The following is a 13,426-nucleotide window of genomic DNA, read 5'->3' as shown; positions in this document are numbered from 1 at the left end:
ATACCAGTACATCTCTAGTTGGGTGGGAAACACTTGAAGCATTTCTGAAATTTCCAGTGCCCCGGCCGGGATTTGAACCGGGGACATCTGGAATGGTAGACCAGAGTGTTACCACTCGACCACCGCACCACCCATCTTGGAACTTATTCCACCATTAGTTTTATTTGCATATCAATTTTGGCTTATTTTTCTACTATCATGGACAAATGTAATCAGCCTAGGGCTATCAATAGCATCTTGTTTAAACTGTTAAATAAATCAAAGGTATTTGCTTTGCATTTTTGATCTACATGTGATATTTAATGTGTTTCTTGCTGCACATTTCACATAGTGGTAATTATCACCCCTTGACCGTCAGAATTTGTTATCAGAATAGATTGCAAAATGGCTAATGGCTCAAGTTTTTGCTCTCAATGGATCTGACTGTTAATATACTGGTACATACGAGCAACATTTGACCAAAACTGGGCTTAATGCATGTTCTTAAAATGTTGTTTTACTTTCCGCTTCTATGGAATTTTTCCTAACAGCACAGGCTAACAGGACAACACTTAAGGCACATGCCTCAAGCCTGTTTTTCTCAGGGCTCAGCTCATATAGTATGTGTGTTCCATTGCAGGCCTGTGATATCACAGGAGGCATGTACCTAAAGATCCCTCAGTCTGCTGGCTTACTGCAGTACCTACTGGAGAGTGGCAACATACACATCTAGAAGGCAACCATACAGCTGCAGTACCTACTGGTAAGTGGCTACATACACATCTAGTAGTCAACCATACAGCTGCAGTACCTACTGGTAAGTGGCTATATACTCACCTAGTAGTCAACCATACAGCTGCAGTACCCACTGGTAAGTGGCTACATACACATCTAGTAGTCAACCATACAGCTGCAGTACCTTCTGGTAAGTGGCTACATACACATCTAGTAGTCAACCATACAGCTGCAGTACCTACTTGTAAGTGGCTACATACACATCTTGTAGTCAACTATACAGCTGCAGTACCTTCTGGTAAGTGGCTACATACACATCTAGTAGTCAACCATACAGCTTTAGTACCTACTAGTAAGTGGCTACATACACATCTAGTAGTCAACAATACAGCTGCAGTACCTACTGGTAAATGGCTACATACACATCTAGTAGTCAACCATACAGCTTCAGTACCTACTGGTAAGTGGCTGCATACACATCTAGTAGTCGACAATACAGCTGCAGTACCGACCGGTAAGTGGCTACATACACATCTAGTAGGCAATTATACAGCTGAATTACCTACTGGTAAGTGGCTACATACACATCTAGTAGGCAAATATACAGCTACAGTATCTACTGGTAAGTGGCTACATACACATCTAGTAGTCAACCATACAGCTGCAGTACCTACTGGTAAGTGGCTACAAACACATCTAGTAGTCAACCATACAGCTGCAGTACCTACTGGTAAGTGGCTACAAACACATCAAGTAGTCAAGCATACAGCTGCAGTACCTACTGGAAAGTGGCTACATACACATCAAGTAGTCAACCATACAGCTGCAGTACCTACTGGTAAGTTGCTACATACACATCTAGTAGTCAACCATACAGCTGCAGTACCTACTGGTAAGTGGCTACATACACATTTAGCAGTCAACCATACAGCTGTAGTACCTACTGGTAAGTGGCTATATACTCACCTAGTAGTCAACCATACAGCTGTAGTGCCTACTGGTAAGTGGCTACATACATATCTAATAGTCAACCAAACACTGCTGCAGTACCTACTGGCAAGTGGCTACATACACATCTAATAGTCAACCATACAGCTGCAATACCTACTGGTAAGTGGCTACATACACATCTAGCAGTCAACCATACAGCTGCAGGACCTACTGGTAAGTGGCTACATACACATCTAATAGTCAACCAAACACTGCTGCAGTACTTACTGGTAAGTGGCTACATACACATCTAATAGTCAACCATACAGCTGCAATTCCTACTGGTAAGTGGCTACATACACATCTAGTAGTCAACTCGACAGCTGCAATGCCTACTGGTAAGTTGCTACATACGCATCTAGTAGTCAACCATACAGCTACATTACCTACTGGTTAGTGGCTACATACACATCTAGTAGTCAACCATACAGCTGCAGTACCTACTGGAAAGTGGCAACATACACATCTAGTAGTCAACCATACAGCTGCAGTACCTACTGGTTAATGGCTACATACACATCTAGTAGTCAACCATACAGCTGAAGTACCTACTAGTAAGTGGCTACATACACATCAAGTAGTCAACCATACAGCTGAAGTACCTACTGGTAAGTTGCTACATACACATCAAGTAGTCAACCATTCAGCTGCAGTGCCTACTGGTAAGTGGCAACATACACATCAAGTAGTCAACCATGCAGCTGCAGTACCTACTGGTAAGTGGCTACACACACATCTAGTAGTCGCCCATTCAGTTGCAGTACCTACTGGTAAGTGGCTACATACACATCTAGCAGTCAACCATACAGCTGCAGTACCTACTGGTAAGTGGCTACATACAAATCTAATAGTCAACCAAACATTGCTGCAGTACTTACTGGCAAGTGGCTACATACACATCTAATAGTCAACCATACAGCTGCAATATCCGCTGGTAAGTGGCTACATACACATCTAGTAGTCAACCATACAGCTGCAATACCTACTGGTCAACCATTCAGCTGCAGTGCCTACTGGTAAGTGGCAACATGCACATCAAGTAGTCAACCATACAGCTGCAGTACCTACTGGTAAGTGGCTACACACACATCTAGTAGTCGCCCATTCAGTTGCAGTACCTACTGGTAAGTGGCTACATACACACCTTGTAGTCAACCATACAGCTGCAGTACCTAGTGGTAAGTGGCTACATACACATCTCGTAGTCAACCATACAGCTGCAGTACCTACTGGTAAGTGGCTACATACACATCTAGTAGTCAACCATACAGCTGAAGTACCTACTGGTAAGTGGCTACATACACATCTAGTAGTCAACCATACAGCTTCAGTACCAACTGGTAAGTGGCTACTAACACATCTAGTAGGCAACCATACAGCTGCAGTACCTACTGGTAAGTGGCTACATACACATCTAGTAGTCAACCATACAACTGCAGTACCTACTGGTAAGTGGCTACATACACATCTAGCAGTCAACCATACAGCTGCAGTACCTACTGGTAAGTGGCTATATACACATGTAGTAGTCAACCATGCAGCCGAAGTTACTACTGGTAAGTGGCTACATACACATCTAGTAGTCAACCATACAGCTGCAGTACCTACTGGTAAGTGGCTTCATACACATCTAGTAGGCAACCATACAGCTGCAGTACCTACTGGTAGTGGCTACATACACATCTAGTAGGTAACTATACAGCTGAAGTACCTACTGGTAAGTGGCTACATACACATCTAGTAGGCAACTATACAGCTGCAGTACCTACTGGTAAGTGGCTACATACACTTCTAGTAGTCAACCATACAGCTGCAGTACCTACTGGTAAGTGGCTACATATACATCTAGAAGTCAACCATACAGCTGCAGTTCCTACTGGTAAGTGGCTACATACACATCTAGTAGTCAACCATACAGCTTCAGTACCTACTGGTAAGTGGCTACATACACATCTAGTAGTCAACCATACAGCTGCAGTAACTTCTGGTAAGTGGCTACATACAAATCTAGTAGGCAACTATACAGCTGCAGTACCTACTGGTAAGTGGCTACATACACATCTTGTAGTCAGCCATACAGCTTCAGTACCTACTGGTAAGTGGCTACATACACATCTAGAGGTCAACCATTCAGCTTCAGTACCTACTGGTAAGCGGCTACATACACATCTAGTAGTCAACCGGGCTTTTGTCTTTGCAGTTCAATCCCTTCTACTTTTTCTACCTTTTACATGTTTATTTGTGTTAGCATTTTGCCTGTAAAGTGTTGAAGCTGATGCTTTATTTGCAGTGTATTTAATTACCAGGGGCTCGAAATAGAGTGAGTTATTGGTTACTGCCCTGTTGTTTTGTCTTATATTGAGTGAGGCGTAGAATAGCAGAACAGTGTTGTGTGGGTGCAGTGTCTGATGTAGAACTCACACATAGCGCAGTAACCTGTTTATATGCCCTCTATCTCCCCATTTCAAATGAAATAACAAAATGAAAACACGCTACAATGATCTATTTTAAGCTGAAGTGCTAATAACGTTTGACGTCAAACATGTTGATAATAACGTCATGAGCCTAATATTTGTAAACAAAAAGATGTATTTTGTGTTGTTGTTTTTTTGCTTTTTGTGTTTGCGTCTATAATATATTACATCTTGGTATCAAACTGTTTTGTTTAATCAGATTCTATTTTACCATAAATTATGACATAGTTTATTCCACCAAATATCACCTATCTTCACACATTGACTGATATTAGAACTTGCTGTTGATATAAAAACGATATCAATCATTGTTATTAGAGGCCGATATCAATGTAGCGGTATGATAAAAAATATTTTACTTATCCACTGACAAGTTAAGCTGAACAATCCATTTGTCTGCATAAAAGACTTACTTTAAAAAAAAACTAACAAGAATTTTTTCTGCACATTCAGAAACAATAAAATAAAAAAGAAAGTGATTTTGCGATATAAACATTGTTGAATGTCAGGTCTTGATAAAAAATAACCGTTGAATATTGAACCCGGACTTACTTTTAACAATTATCAAAAAAATATTTCAGTTGAAATGGCAGTTAAAGGCTTTTTCCTTATATGGCTATAGTAAAACCCTGTTTACACTCTAGAGGCCACATTAATGGTCCGATAATCATGAAACATGGTCAGAAGATTTGTCTTAATGATATCTAGGACGTGTTCGAAAATGGTTCTGATTCCGTTGACAGTTCCTTTGTATCTCAGGAGAGCAAATTCTATTTCTTAATAAATAGTGCATACGAAATATTTGTCATGAGTTCGATGCTACATGTTGAATGAACCAAATCTGGCGCTTGCTTATACCTCAGTCAAAACTAGAGAGCGATCTCTGTCCAATCAGTGGACGACAAATTTTTATGCTCAACAAGCTGGCGGCTGGCCAATGATCATATGGAGACCGGGTCATTTTGTAGCATGGGGCGGCGTCAGAATTAGTTTTCAGTCTCAATTAAAAGCTTTCATTGGAACAACCATGAATTTCAGATACATTTAGAGTTGGAGGTTTTGCTTTCAGAGTCATTGTTTTGACAATACTGATTGTGATTTTTCTATTAGGAAAGTAAATAATTGTTAGTTTTTAGTTTTCCATGAACAAGTACAAGTAATAAAGAAACAAGAATTTACTTTAGCATGAAAAACTCTAGTAAGGCAAGTCTGGCATTGGAATTCCTCACTCTGCTTTATGTTTGTTTGTGTCCATGTTGAATGGAATGTTTATATATACTGGAATAAAAACTTTGTGTTTTCTGTGAATTCGTCTTGTTTTGTCTAGTCAATTGTGAATATGTGCCTTATAGTTGAAAAAAACCCCAACAATAACTGTTTCAGTTTGAGGTTTTACCATAATCCCAGGACAATCTTCATTTTTTTAAAGACTGTTTGATGGAGATCTATTTGTTTTATACCCCACACACGAATTTTGGGGGAGTATATAGCAGTGAACTTGTCTGTTGGTCTGTCTGTCGGTCGGTCGGTCCGTATTAATTGACCACATTCTAATTCAAGTTGTTTTCATCCAATCTTCACCAAACTTATTCAAAAGTTGTACAGTATCTAAATGATGCCAAGGTTAACTTTGAATATGGGTCATGCTTGGTCAAAAACTAGGTCAAGGGGTCACTTAATGCGTTTTAAACATTCAGCATGTTGTCAGCTCTCTAATTCAAGTAGTTTTCATCCAATTTTCACCAAACTTGGTAAGAAGTTTTATCTAGATAATCTCTAGGCCAAGTTGGAACATGGGCCTTGCCAGGTCAAAAATTAGGTCACGGGGTCACTTAGTGCGCTTAAACATTGAGCATGGTGTCCGCTCTCTAATTTAGGTAATTTACTTCCAATCTTCACAAAACTTGGTCAGAAATTTTATATAGATGATCCCTAGGCCATGTTCAAACATGACCCATGACGGGCAAAACACTGGGTCACAGGGTCATTTAATGCATTTTACAAATTCAGCATGGTGTCAGCTCTCTATTTCAAGTACTTATCATCGGCCCTTCACCAAACGTAATCAAAAGTTTTATCTAGATGATCTCTAGGCCATGTTCGAACATGGGTCATGCCGGGCCAAAAACTAGGTCACTGGGTCATTTAGTGCGTTTTACACATTCAGCATGGTGTTCCCTATTCCAAGTTATTTTCATACGCTCTTCATGTGGGGGTATTCGTCACGTCTGTGACAAAGCTCTAGTTGTGTTTATAATGTGTTTTTGCAACGCGATGTGTTTCATATTTTAGCAATGCATTTCTGATTATCTTTACAATTAATCATTTGCCATCAATGATGTCAGAACTGCTAGTGTTAAAATTTATTTATGCTTAGAAACATGACCCTTTTAGGCTGCAAATAAGAGCTACAGTATGATGTCATTCAAATTAAAACATATTTGAAATAAACCTTAACCATAACTAGACTTAATATTGTATTTTATAAACTTTAAATAATGACACTGGTGAGTGTTATTGATAGTGATTTAGACAACATTAGATGATCATTCAATTATTTGTCCAATATATAATAGAAAAATTTTCATATGACAAAAATGAATAGAATGGTAGGATAATTAATGTAGATAATGCCCCAAAAGTTGCTTCTAGAATGTTGACAAGGTTTATTTTTATTTGATAAAATGACTGTTTATATCAAATGGGACCCTGTTTTAACACTACTGTGTGATATCTTGTGATATAGACAAAACAACAAATACACAATGCTTGTGGTGGAAGAAAAGAATAATATAAATCTGTCTGCTATTTGTTGTTGGAGTTATTTCCCTTTGATTGTGGAAATTCCTCTTAAATTCATTATAATTCTTCTTTTTTTCTTCGAATTTTTGTTAGATTTTCATTTCAAAGTGCATTAAAGAAGCACTAATAGTCTTAATAGGGACGCTGCATACGTGTTATTGTCCTCTTTGGCATGACTTACTGGTCTCACATAGGGACACTGCATACATGTTATTGTCCTCTTTGGCATGACTTACTGGTCTCACATAGGGACACTGCATACATGTTATTGTCCTCTTTGACATGACCTTCTGGTTTCACATAGGGACACTGCATACATATTATTGTCCTCTTTGACATGACCTACTGGTCTCTCATAGCGACACTGCATACATGTTATTGTCCTCTTTGGCATGACCTACAGGTCTCACATAGGGACACTGCATACATCTTATTGTCCTTTTTGGCATGTCCTACTGGTCCCACATACTAAGGACACTGCATACATATTATTGTCCTTTTTGGCATGACCTACTGGTCTCACATAGGGACACTGCATACATGTTATTGTCCTCATTGGCATGACCTACTGGTCTCACATAGAGATACTGCATACATGTTATTGTCCTATTTGGCATGACCTACTGGTCTCACATAGGGACACTGCATACGGTATGCAGTGTCCCTATGTGAGACCAGTAGGTTATGCCAATGATGACACTAAGATGTATGCAGTGTCCGTATGTGAGACCAGTACATCATGCCAAAGTGGACAAAAACATGTATGAAGTGTCTCTATATGAGACCAGTAAGTCATGCCTATGAGGACAATAACATGTATGCAGTGTCTCTATGTGAGACCAGTAGGTCATGCCAAAGAGGACAATAACATGTGTGCAGTGTCTCTATGTGAGACCAGTAGGTCTAATATCTAATATCTAAATTAATGATAATTATGCGCAAAGTACGGTTTTGAGTACATCATCTGAACTGCGTCTGTTTTTACTTTTAATGCGATGTTTATAATAATAAAATTGTAATAACATCTGTGATCAGCCAAAAACTTTATTTATAACGCTAGTATTCTTTTATTTTTACTACAAAAATCAATAGGAAAAGAAATTCTTCATGCCCATCTGTGAATGTGTGTTTATTCAATGTGTTAAAAATGTATTTGCTGTTATATTGTCAACTGTATGCTATTAGATTTAACTTTCAGAACTGAGATCAGATTGTACTACACAAGGTCCAAGAAGACTTTACCATGTATGCCAACAGCAAATCGATTCCGGTAATGTTCTCTTTACATATCGATGGGCAAATAAATTAAGTCCATAATATGAAGTGGACAAATTACCATGGATTGCTTTTGATTGTTTCATATTGAGAAATAGACAATAGTGAACGGAATGAAACAAGCTTCAGTAAGGGCATGTTTATATCTGCACTACTATGACCACGAATATTTGTGCTTAGGTACAGCTGGCTTGGTTTGGAAACGTCACCGGGAACGAATCTCTGTGCAAGACTGTTATCCAGGGCACGTTATAGGGAGGTCAACGCCGAGGCCGTCAGAAGAAAAGCTGGATAGATAATGTAAGAGTGGACATCACTTTCTATGGATGAATTACTCTAAGCAGCACACAACATACCTGACTAAAGAAGGATTTCTGTATTGTTGCCACTCATTCCCCAAAAACAGCCGAACCGGTCAAGGGATTGATGAGAAAATTATCACCGTGATATGACTTTAATAAATCTTGAGAACGACTGTGATAAAGAATTTATTTAATCTAACAGTCATATATTTGAATTTGTGAACATGCCAATCTATGAACTGTATATAAGCATTATCTTTACCTCGCTGACTATGACATAACCAATACAAAGCACTGGAAATTTAGTTTAGTGCAAATAAAAATTACATTTGTTACATAAAACATATAACGTTTAGTTTCTTATTTTTAGCTCACCTGAGCACAAGATGCTCATGGTGTGCTTTTAGCATCACCATTTGTCCTTAATGCGTCGTCAACATTTTTCCTTGGTAGCACTCTATAGGTAACATTTATTGCTTGATTGTCATGAAACTTGGTAAGAAAAGTTGTCCCAGTGCTATCTTTGTCGTGTCCGAAACTTGGTCACACCAGGTCAAAACCTAGATCACTTGGTCAAAATAAAGAAAAATATTGTTAACACTAGCATTAACATTTATCGTTCAATCTTCTTGAAACATGGTCACAACGTATGTCTTAATGATATATCAGCTTTCTTTGAAATTGGTTCAGGTTCGTTGAAAAAGATGGCCCCCAGGGGGGCATATTTGCTCACATGGCTATAGTAAAACCTTTTTACTTTCTAGAAGTCACATGTATACTTCAATCTTCATGAAACTTGGTCCGAACATTTGTTGTTATGAAACATCGGCTTAATTCGAAAATTGTTACGGTCCGTTGAAAAACATGGCCACTAGGAAGCGGGGCAGTTTACCGTGTATGGCTATAGCAAAACCTTGTTAACACTATCGTTTATAAAAAAAATATTGCTGCACTGATGTTGTCTATTGGAACTTATATCTGACAATGAAGGAAATACACAAAACACTAGTTGTAATGCACCACATGCTGAAGTGTACAAATGCATAATTTCAACATTGCGCTAGGCTATCAACAACAGTATATTCTGATAGGAAAACATTCATGTACCGGGTATAATAGATATGAAATAGATAATAAATATAAAAGTCCTCAAAATGATTTAATCCAGTAGATTTCTCTTGAAGCATCATAACTTTATCTGCCACCCCCCCCCCCCCTCAAATTGGGCACATGTCCGGTAGGAAGTTATTTTATCAGTTATTTAGCTTCAATAAAATATTGAAAACTTCCTGCGTGTGGCAACTTCTGATACAGTCAAGATTAAATAACACATACATGTATTCGAGGGCCTTTATATGATGTTGCATATAAAATATAACACTAGGTCATAATGACTTCTTTATTAACATTAAACTTTATTTCATGACATAGAATTAACATAATTTGTATTTGGCATAAAATAGCACAAAGCATTCTTAAAGCATTCGGAAAGTCTATAACAATTCATAAAATTGGTATTAAAAGGAGGTGGTAGAATCTGATTTAATATTGGATATGTAGATATACAACTATTTCATATCTTAGATACATTTGTACTAACTATTTTACGAATATGTATCTCGTTAAATTGTCTGCTTGTGTTGTAGTATTCTCATAGCTTTGAGATTCACACAATATCGATTCCACTTAACTGTTGGCTTTGCGTTTTGACTGATCCATTGTTAATGTTTAGAAGAAAATCTGATTCAGTAGCGTCATGAATGTCACGGCATATTTTTCACAAGATTGCTGATGCTCAAAAAGAGCCCTTGCAGAAATGCTTTTCTTTGCTCGCTTTTTGGGTGGAGATACTTTATACAATATTGAACAAAATGGTGACTTAATGGGCGTTAGCACAGGTGTAATTTGTTGCAGACAAACTCCAGTGTGACATGTAGTTGACAAAATGCATTTTGGTTTAACTAATCGTATTGTTTGCGATGTTTTCAAGCGCATTCTCTTCTAGCGATGAAGCGATAGACTTGACTTGTGGTGCATTCTGAAATAACAAAACAGCTATATATAACATATATATAACAGACATCTATCATACCAATTTATTTTATGACATCAATATTTTATCTTAAAAAATAATTATATATATCGATTACCACATATATGTAATTCAGACTAACATTTACATTTAATATTTTATACTACATATATTATTGAAGCTTGGCAAAATCACCGCAAGCTCAGAGCTGCCACTGTTTCGAGCCGAGCATTATATTTTTAATAAGTTCTCACATGCGCCAAGTATGTAAAAAGAAACGTCACATGCGCCAAGTATGTAAATAGAAATGTTAAGTTCAGTTTAGTTTTACTGCAACTTACACTTGGTCTTTTTAAATATAAATATGTGAAAAGCCAAGGATCTTTTGTCCAAATGACATATCTCCTATTACATTATTTTCATGCTTTTATATATATAAATAACAACTTTTTTCGAGCGTGACTTGTATTTAATTGAATTAATTTAATTAAATAAAATTAAACACTATGAAAACATGTAAAAATAACACAGGATTTTGTGTTTTCTGACCATAGAACGGAACGTCATTTGGACGAAAAATCGCTTGGCTGATCACAGATGTTAATACAATTTTATTATGATATACATCGAATTAAAAGTGAAATCAGAAGCAGTTCAGATGGTGTACTCAAAACCGTTCATACGATGTACTCAAACAAAAAACTACTCGCCACAGCTTAAAAGCTTAAACAACGTGGAAAACATTGTACGTAATATTCTAAGCATGTTAGAAAGCAAAAAATGTTGTATTTATTTGTTTGTTTGTCATCTTGAATAGCAAATGCGTCAAAATAAAGTATGTTCATACGATGTACAATTTTCATTGTTTATTGTGTCTGAATGTTTGAGAAAACTACAGAAATCTAAGAAAAACGACAATTACCAGAGTACATAAGGAGACTAAGCGGTTACTTTGCGCATAGTTATCATTAATTTAGATATTATAAAATATGAGAATACATTGATTGGCGTCATTAAGCGAGAGCTTTTTCCGCCATTTTGTGCGTACGATGTACTTTTGTGATCACGTGATTCCCCGCAGTGATATTAACATAACATGTTATATTTAAACAATAAATACTTATCAAACTCAGATGTATATGATGGTGAAATTATCTATGAAAAAAATAGATTGACATTGGTGTCTGCATTCCTTGTTTATATGGCAAACTGATATCAAGGGGGAGTAACTCAACAAATGTATAGCACCCACAATCAGGTAATTTTTAGCTCGGCTGTTTGAAGAGAAAACCCGAGGTTTTGTCATAGCCAGCTCGTCGTGCGACGTCTGACGTCCGCATCGTGCTAAAAAAACTTTACATTTGTTCTAAAACCAAAGTGCTTCCACCTACAACTTTGAAACTTTATATGTAGATGAACCTTAATGAGTTCTACACGCCACACCCATTTTGGGGTCACTAGGTCAAAGGTCAAGGTCACTGTGACCTCTAATTTTTTTAAAGCTTTCAGTTATTCAAAATTGCACCCGCAGTCGAGCGTTGGCACCAGTTATGCGGTGCTCTTGTTATTTATAATTAAAGTTGTCATAGCTTGACAGTTTTAAGTTGACTCAGTTAATAAACAGTATAATATAATCAAATGGGGAAAAAAACTATTGAAAATTGAACATTTTTTCATTGAACAAAAAAACACTCTGCAGTACTCATATGAAAATCATTATTTAACTTTTAATCTATGAATTTATACAACATTAATTCTTAGTTAATTATTGTCCCCTACCGGAGAAACCGGAGGGATTTTATTGTTTGCGCTCTGTGTGTCCGTCAGTCAGTCAGTCAGTCTGTCACACTTTTTTGGATCCTGCGATAACTTTGAAAGTTTTTAATATTTTTTCATAAAACTTGAAACATGGTTAGATGGCAATATGGAGAGTATGCACGTCATTTCATTTTGTTCCTATGTCAAAAATTGTGTTTGCTTTTGCAGCAAATATAAAAAAAACTATTCTGAGTCTCTACGGTAGGGGACCATAATGCTTGACATTAGTCTTGTTTAAGCTAACCTACCTTCGATCTTCGTCAGGACTGGCTTCTTAGATCTTCTCACATTTTCCTGTCACAACTTCTGTTAATTTCAACAATTCTACAATTAAAATTTTGTAAATAAAAATCATGCGCTATCTTGGAAATGACTTCATCGAGAAATTAATTATATGGTGACCTGTTGGTAGCCTATTGAATTCAACATTCAACATTATTGTAACGCTTAATTACGAAGACTCACTGTATTCCGGGAAAACATAAATAGCCATTTTTGCGACAAATAAAGTTGGGTTCAACTTATAGTACACATTTTTTTTACTCTTCAAAAAATTTTCACCCCCCATATAAGAGACGCAGGCAAATCGGAAGTAGTTTAACCCTTGCAACCATAAGAAGCAAAGTGAAAATGGCTTTTGCAACCAGCATAAAACCAGAACAGCCTGCGAGTAACTGGCATTCTGTTCATATTTTAATCTGTTAGCAGCTCATCAGTAACTAAGGGTTGGAAATGAAGCCTTTAAAAGTTCAATTTAGTAAGAAAGGTATTTAATTAAATGTACATATCTTAAGGACTAAAAATGCATCAAAATATGTATTTTAGTTGTTAAGGGATAGTATTATTATTAATGAAATTCATGTAGATCAAGTACTGCTACATGCATACCAATAACATGACTGAAGTGGACATGAATTTTCAATGAAGTAGGTTTGTTTCTAGTCATGAGTTTGAATAAGAATCAGTATTATGTAAAAAAATAATACAATTCTGCATATGTATTTTTTAACAATGTCATC

The 13,426-nt window shown here is 37.0% G+C and overlaps 1 protein-coding gene across 1 annotated transcript in view; it reads left to right on the top strand.

Moving 5' to 3' along the window:
* LOC127840758 (general transcription factor IIH subunit 3-like) overlaps positions 1-13,426 on the top strand; it is a 38,777-nt gene that overhangs the window by 18,377 nt on the left and 6,974 nt on the right. The window contains exon 5 of the mRNA XM_052369174.1: positions 620-687. Within this exon, the coding sequence (XP_052225134.1) occupies positions 620-687 (68 nt within the window). The remainder of the gene's footprint in view (positions 1-619; positions 688-13,426) is intronic.

The sequence above is a fragment of the Dreissena polymorpha genome, chromosome 8, assembly GCF_020536995.1.
Source record: "Dreissena polymorpha isolate Duluth1 chromosome 8, UMN_Dpol_1.0, whole genome shotgun sequence".
Taxonomy (NCBI): domain Eukaryota; kingdom Metazoa; phylum Mollusca; class Bivalvia; order Myida; family Dreissenidae; genus Dreissena; species Dreissena polymorpha.
The sequence above is the reverse complement of the archived record's forward strand: the minus strand, read 5'-3'. Positions and strand labels throughout refer to the sequence as shown.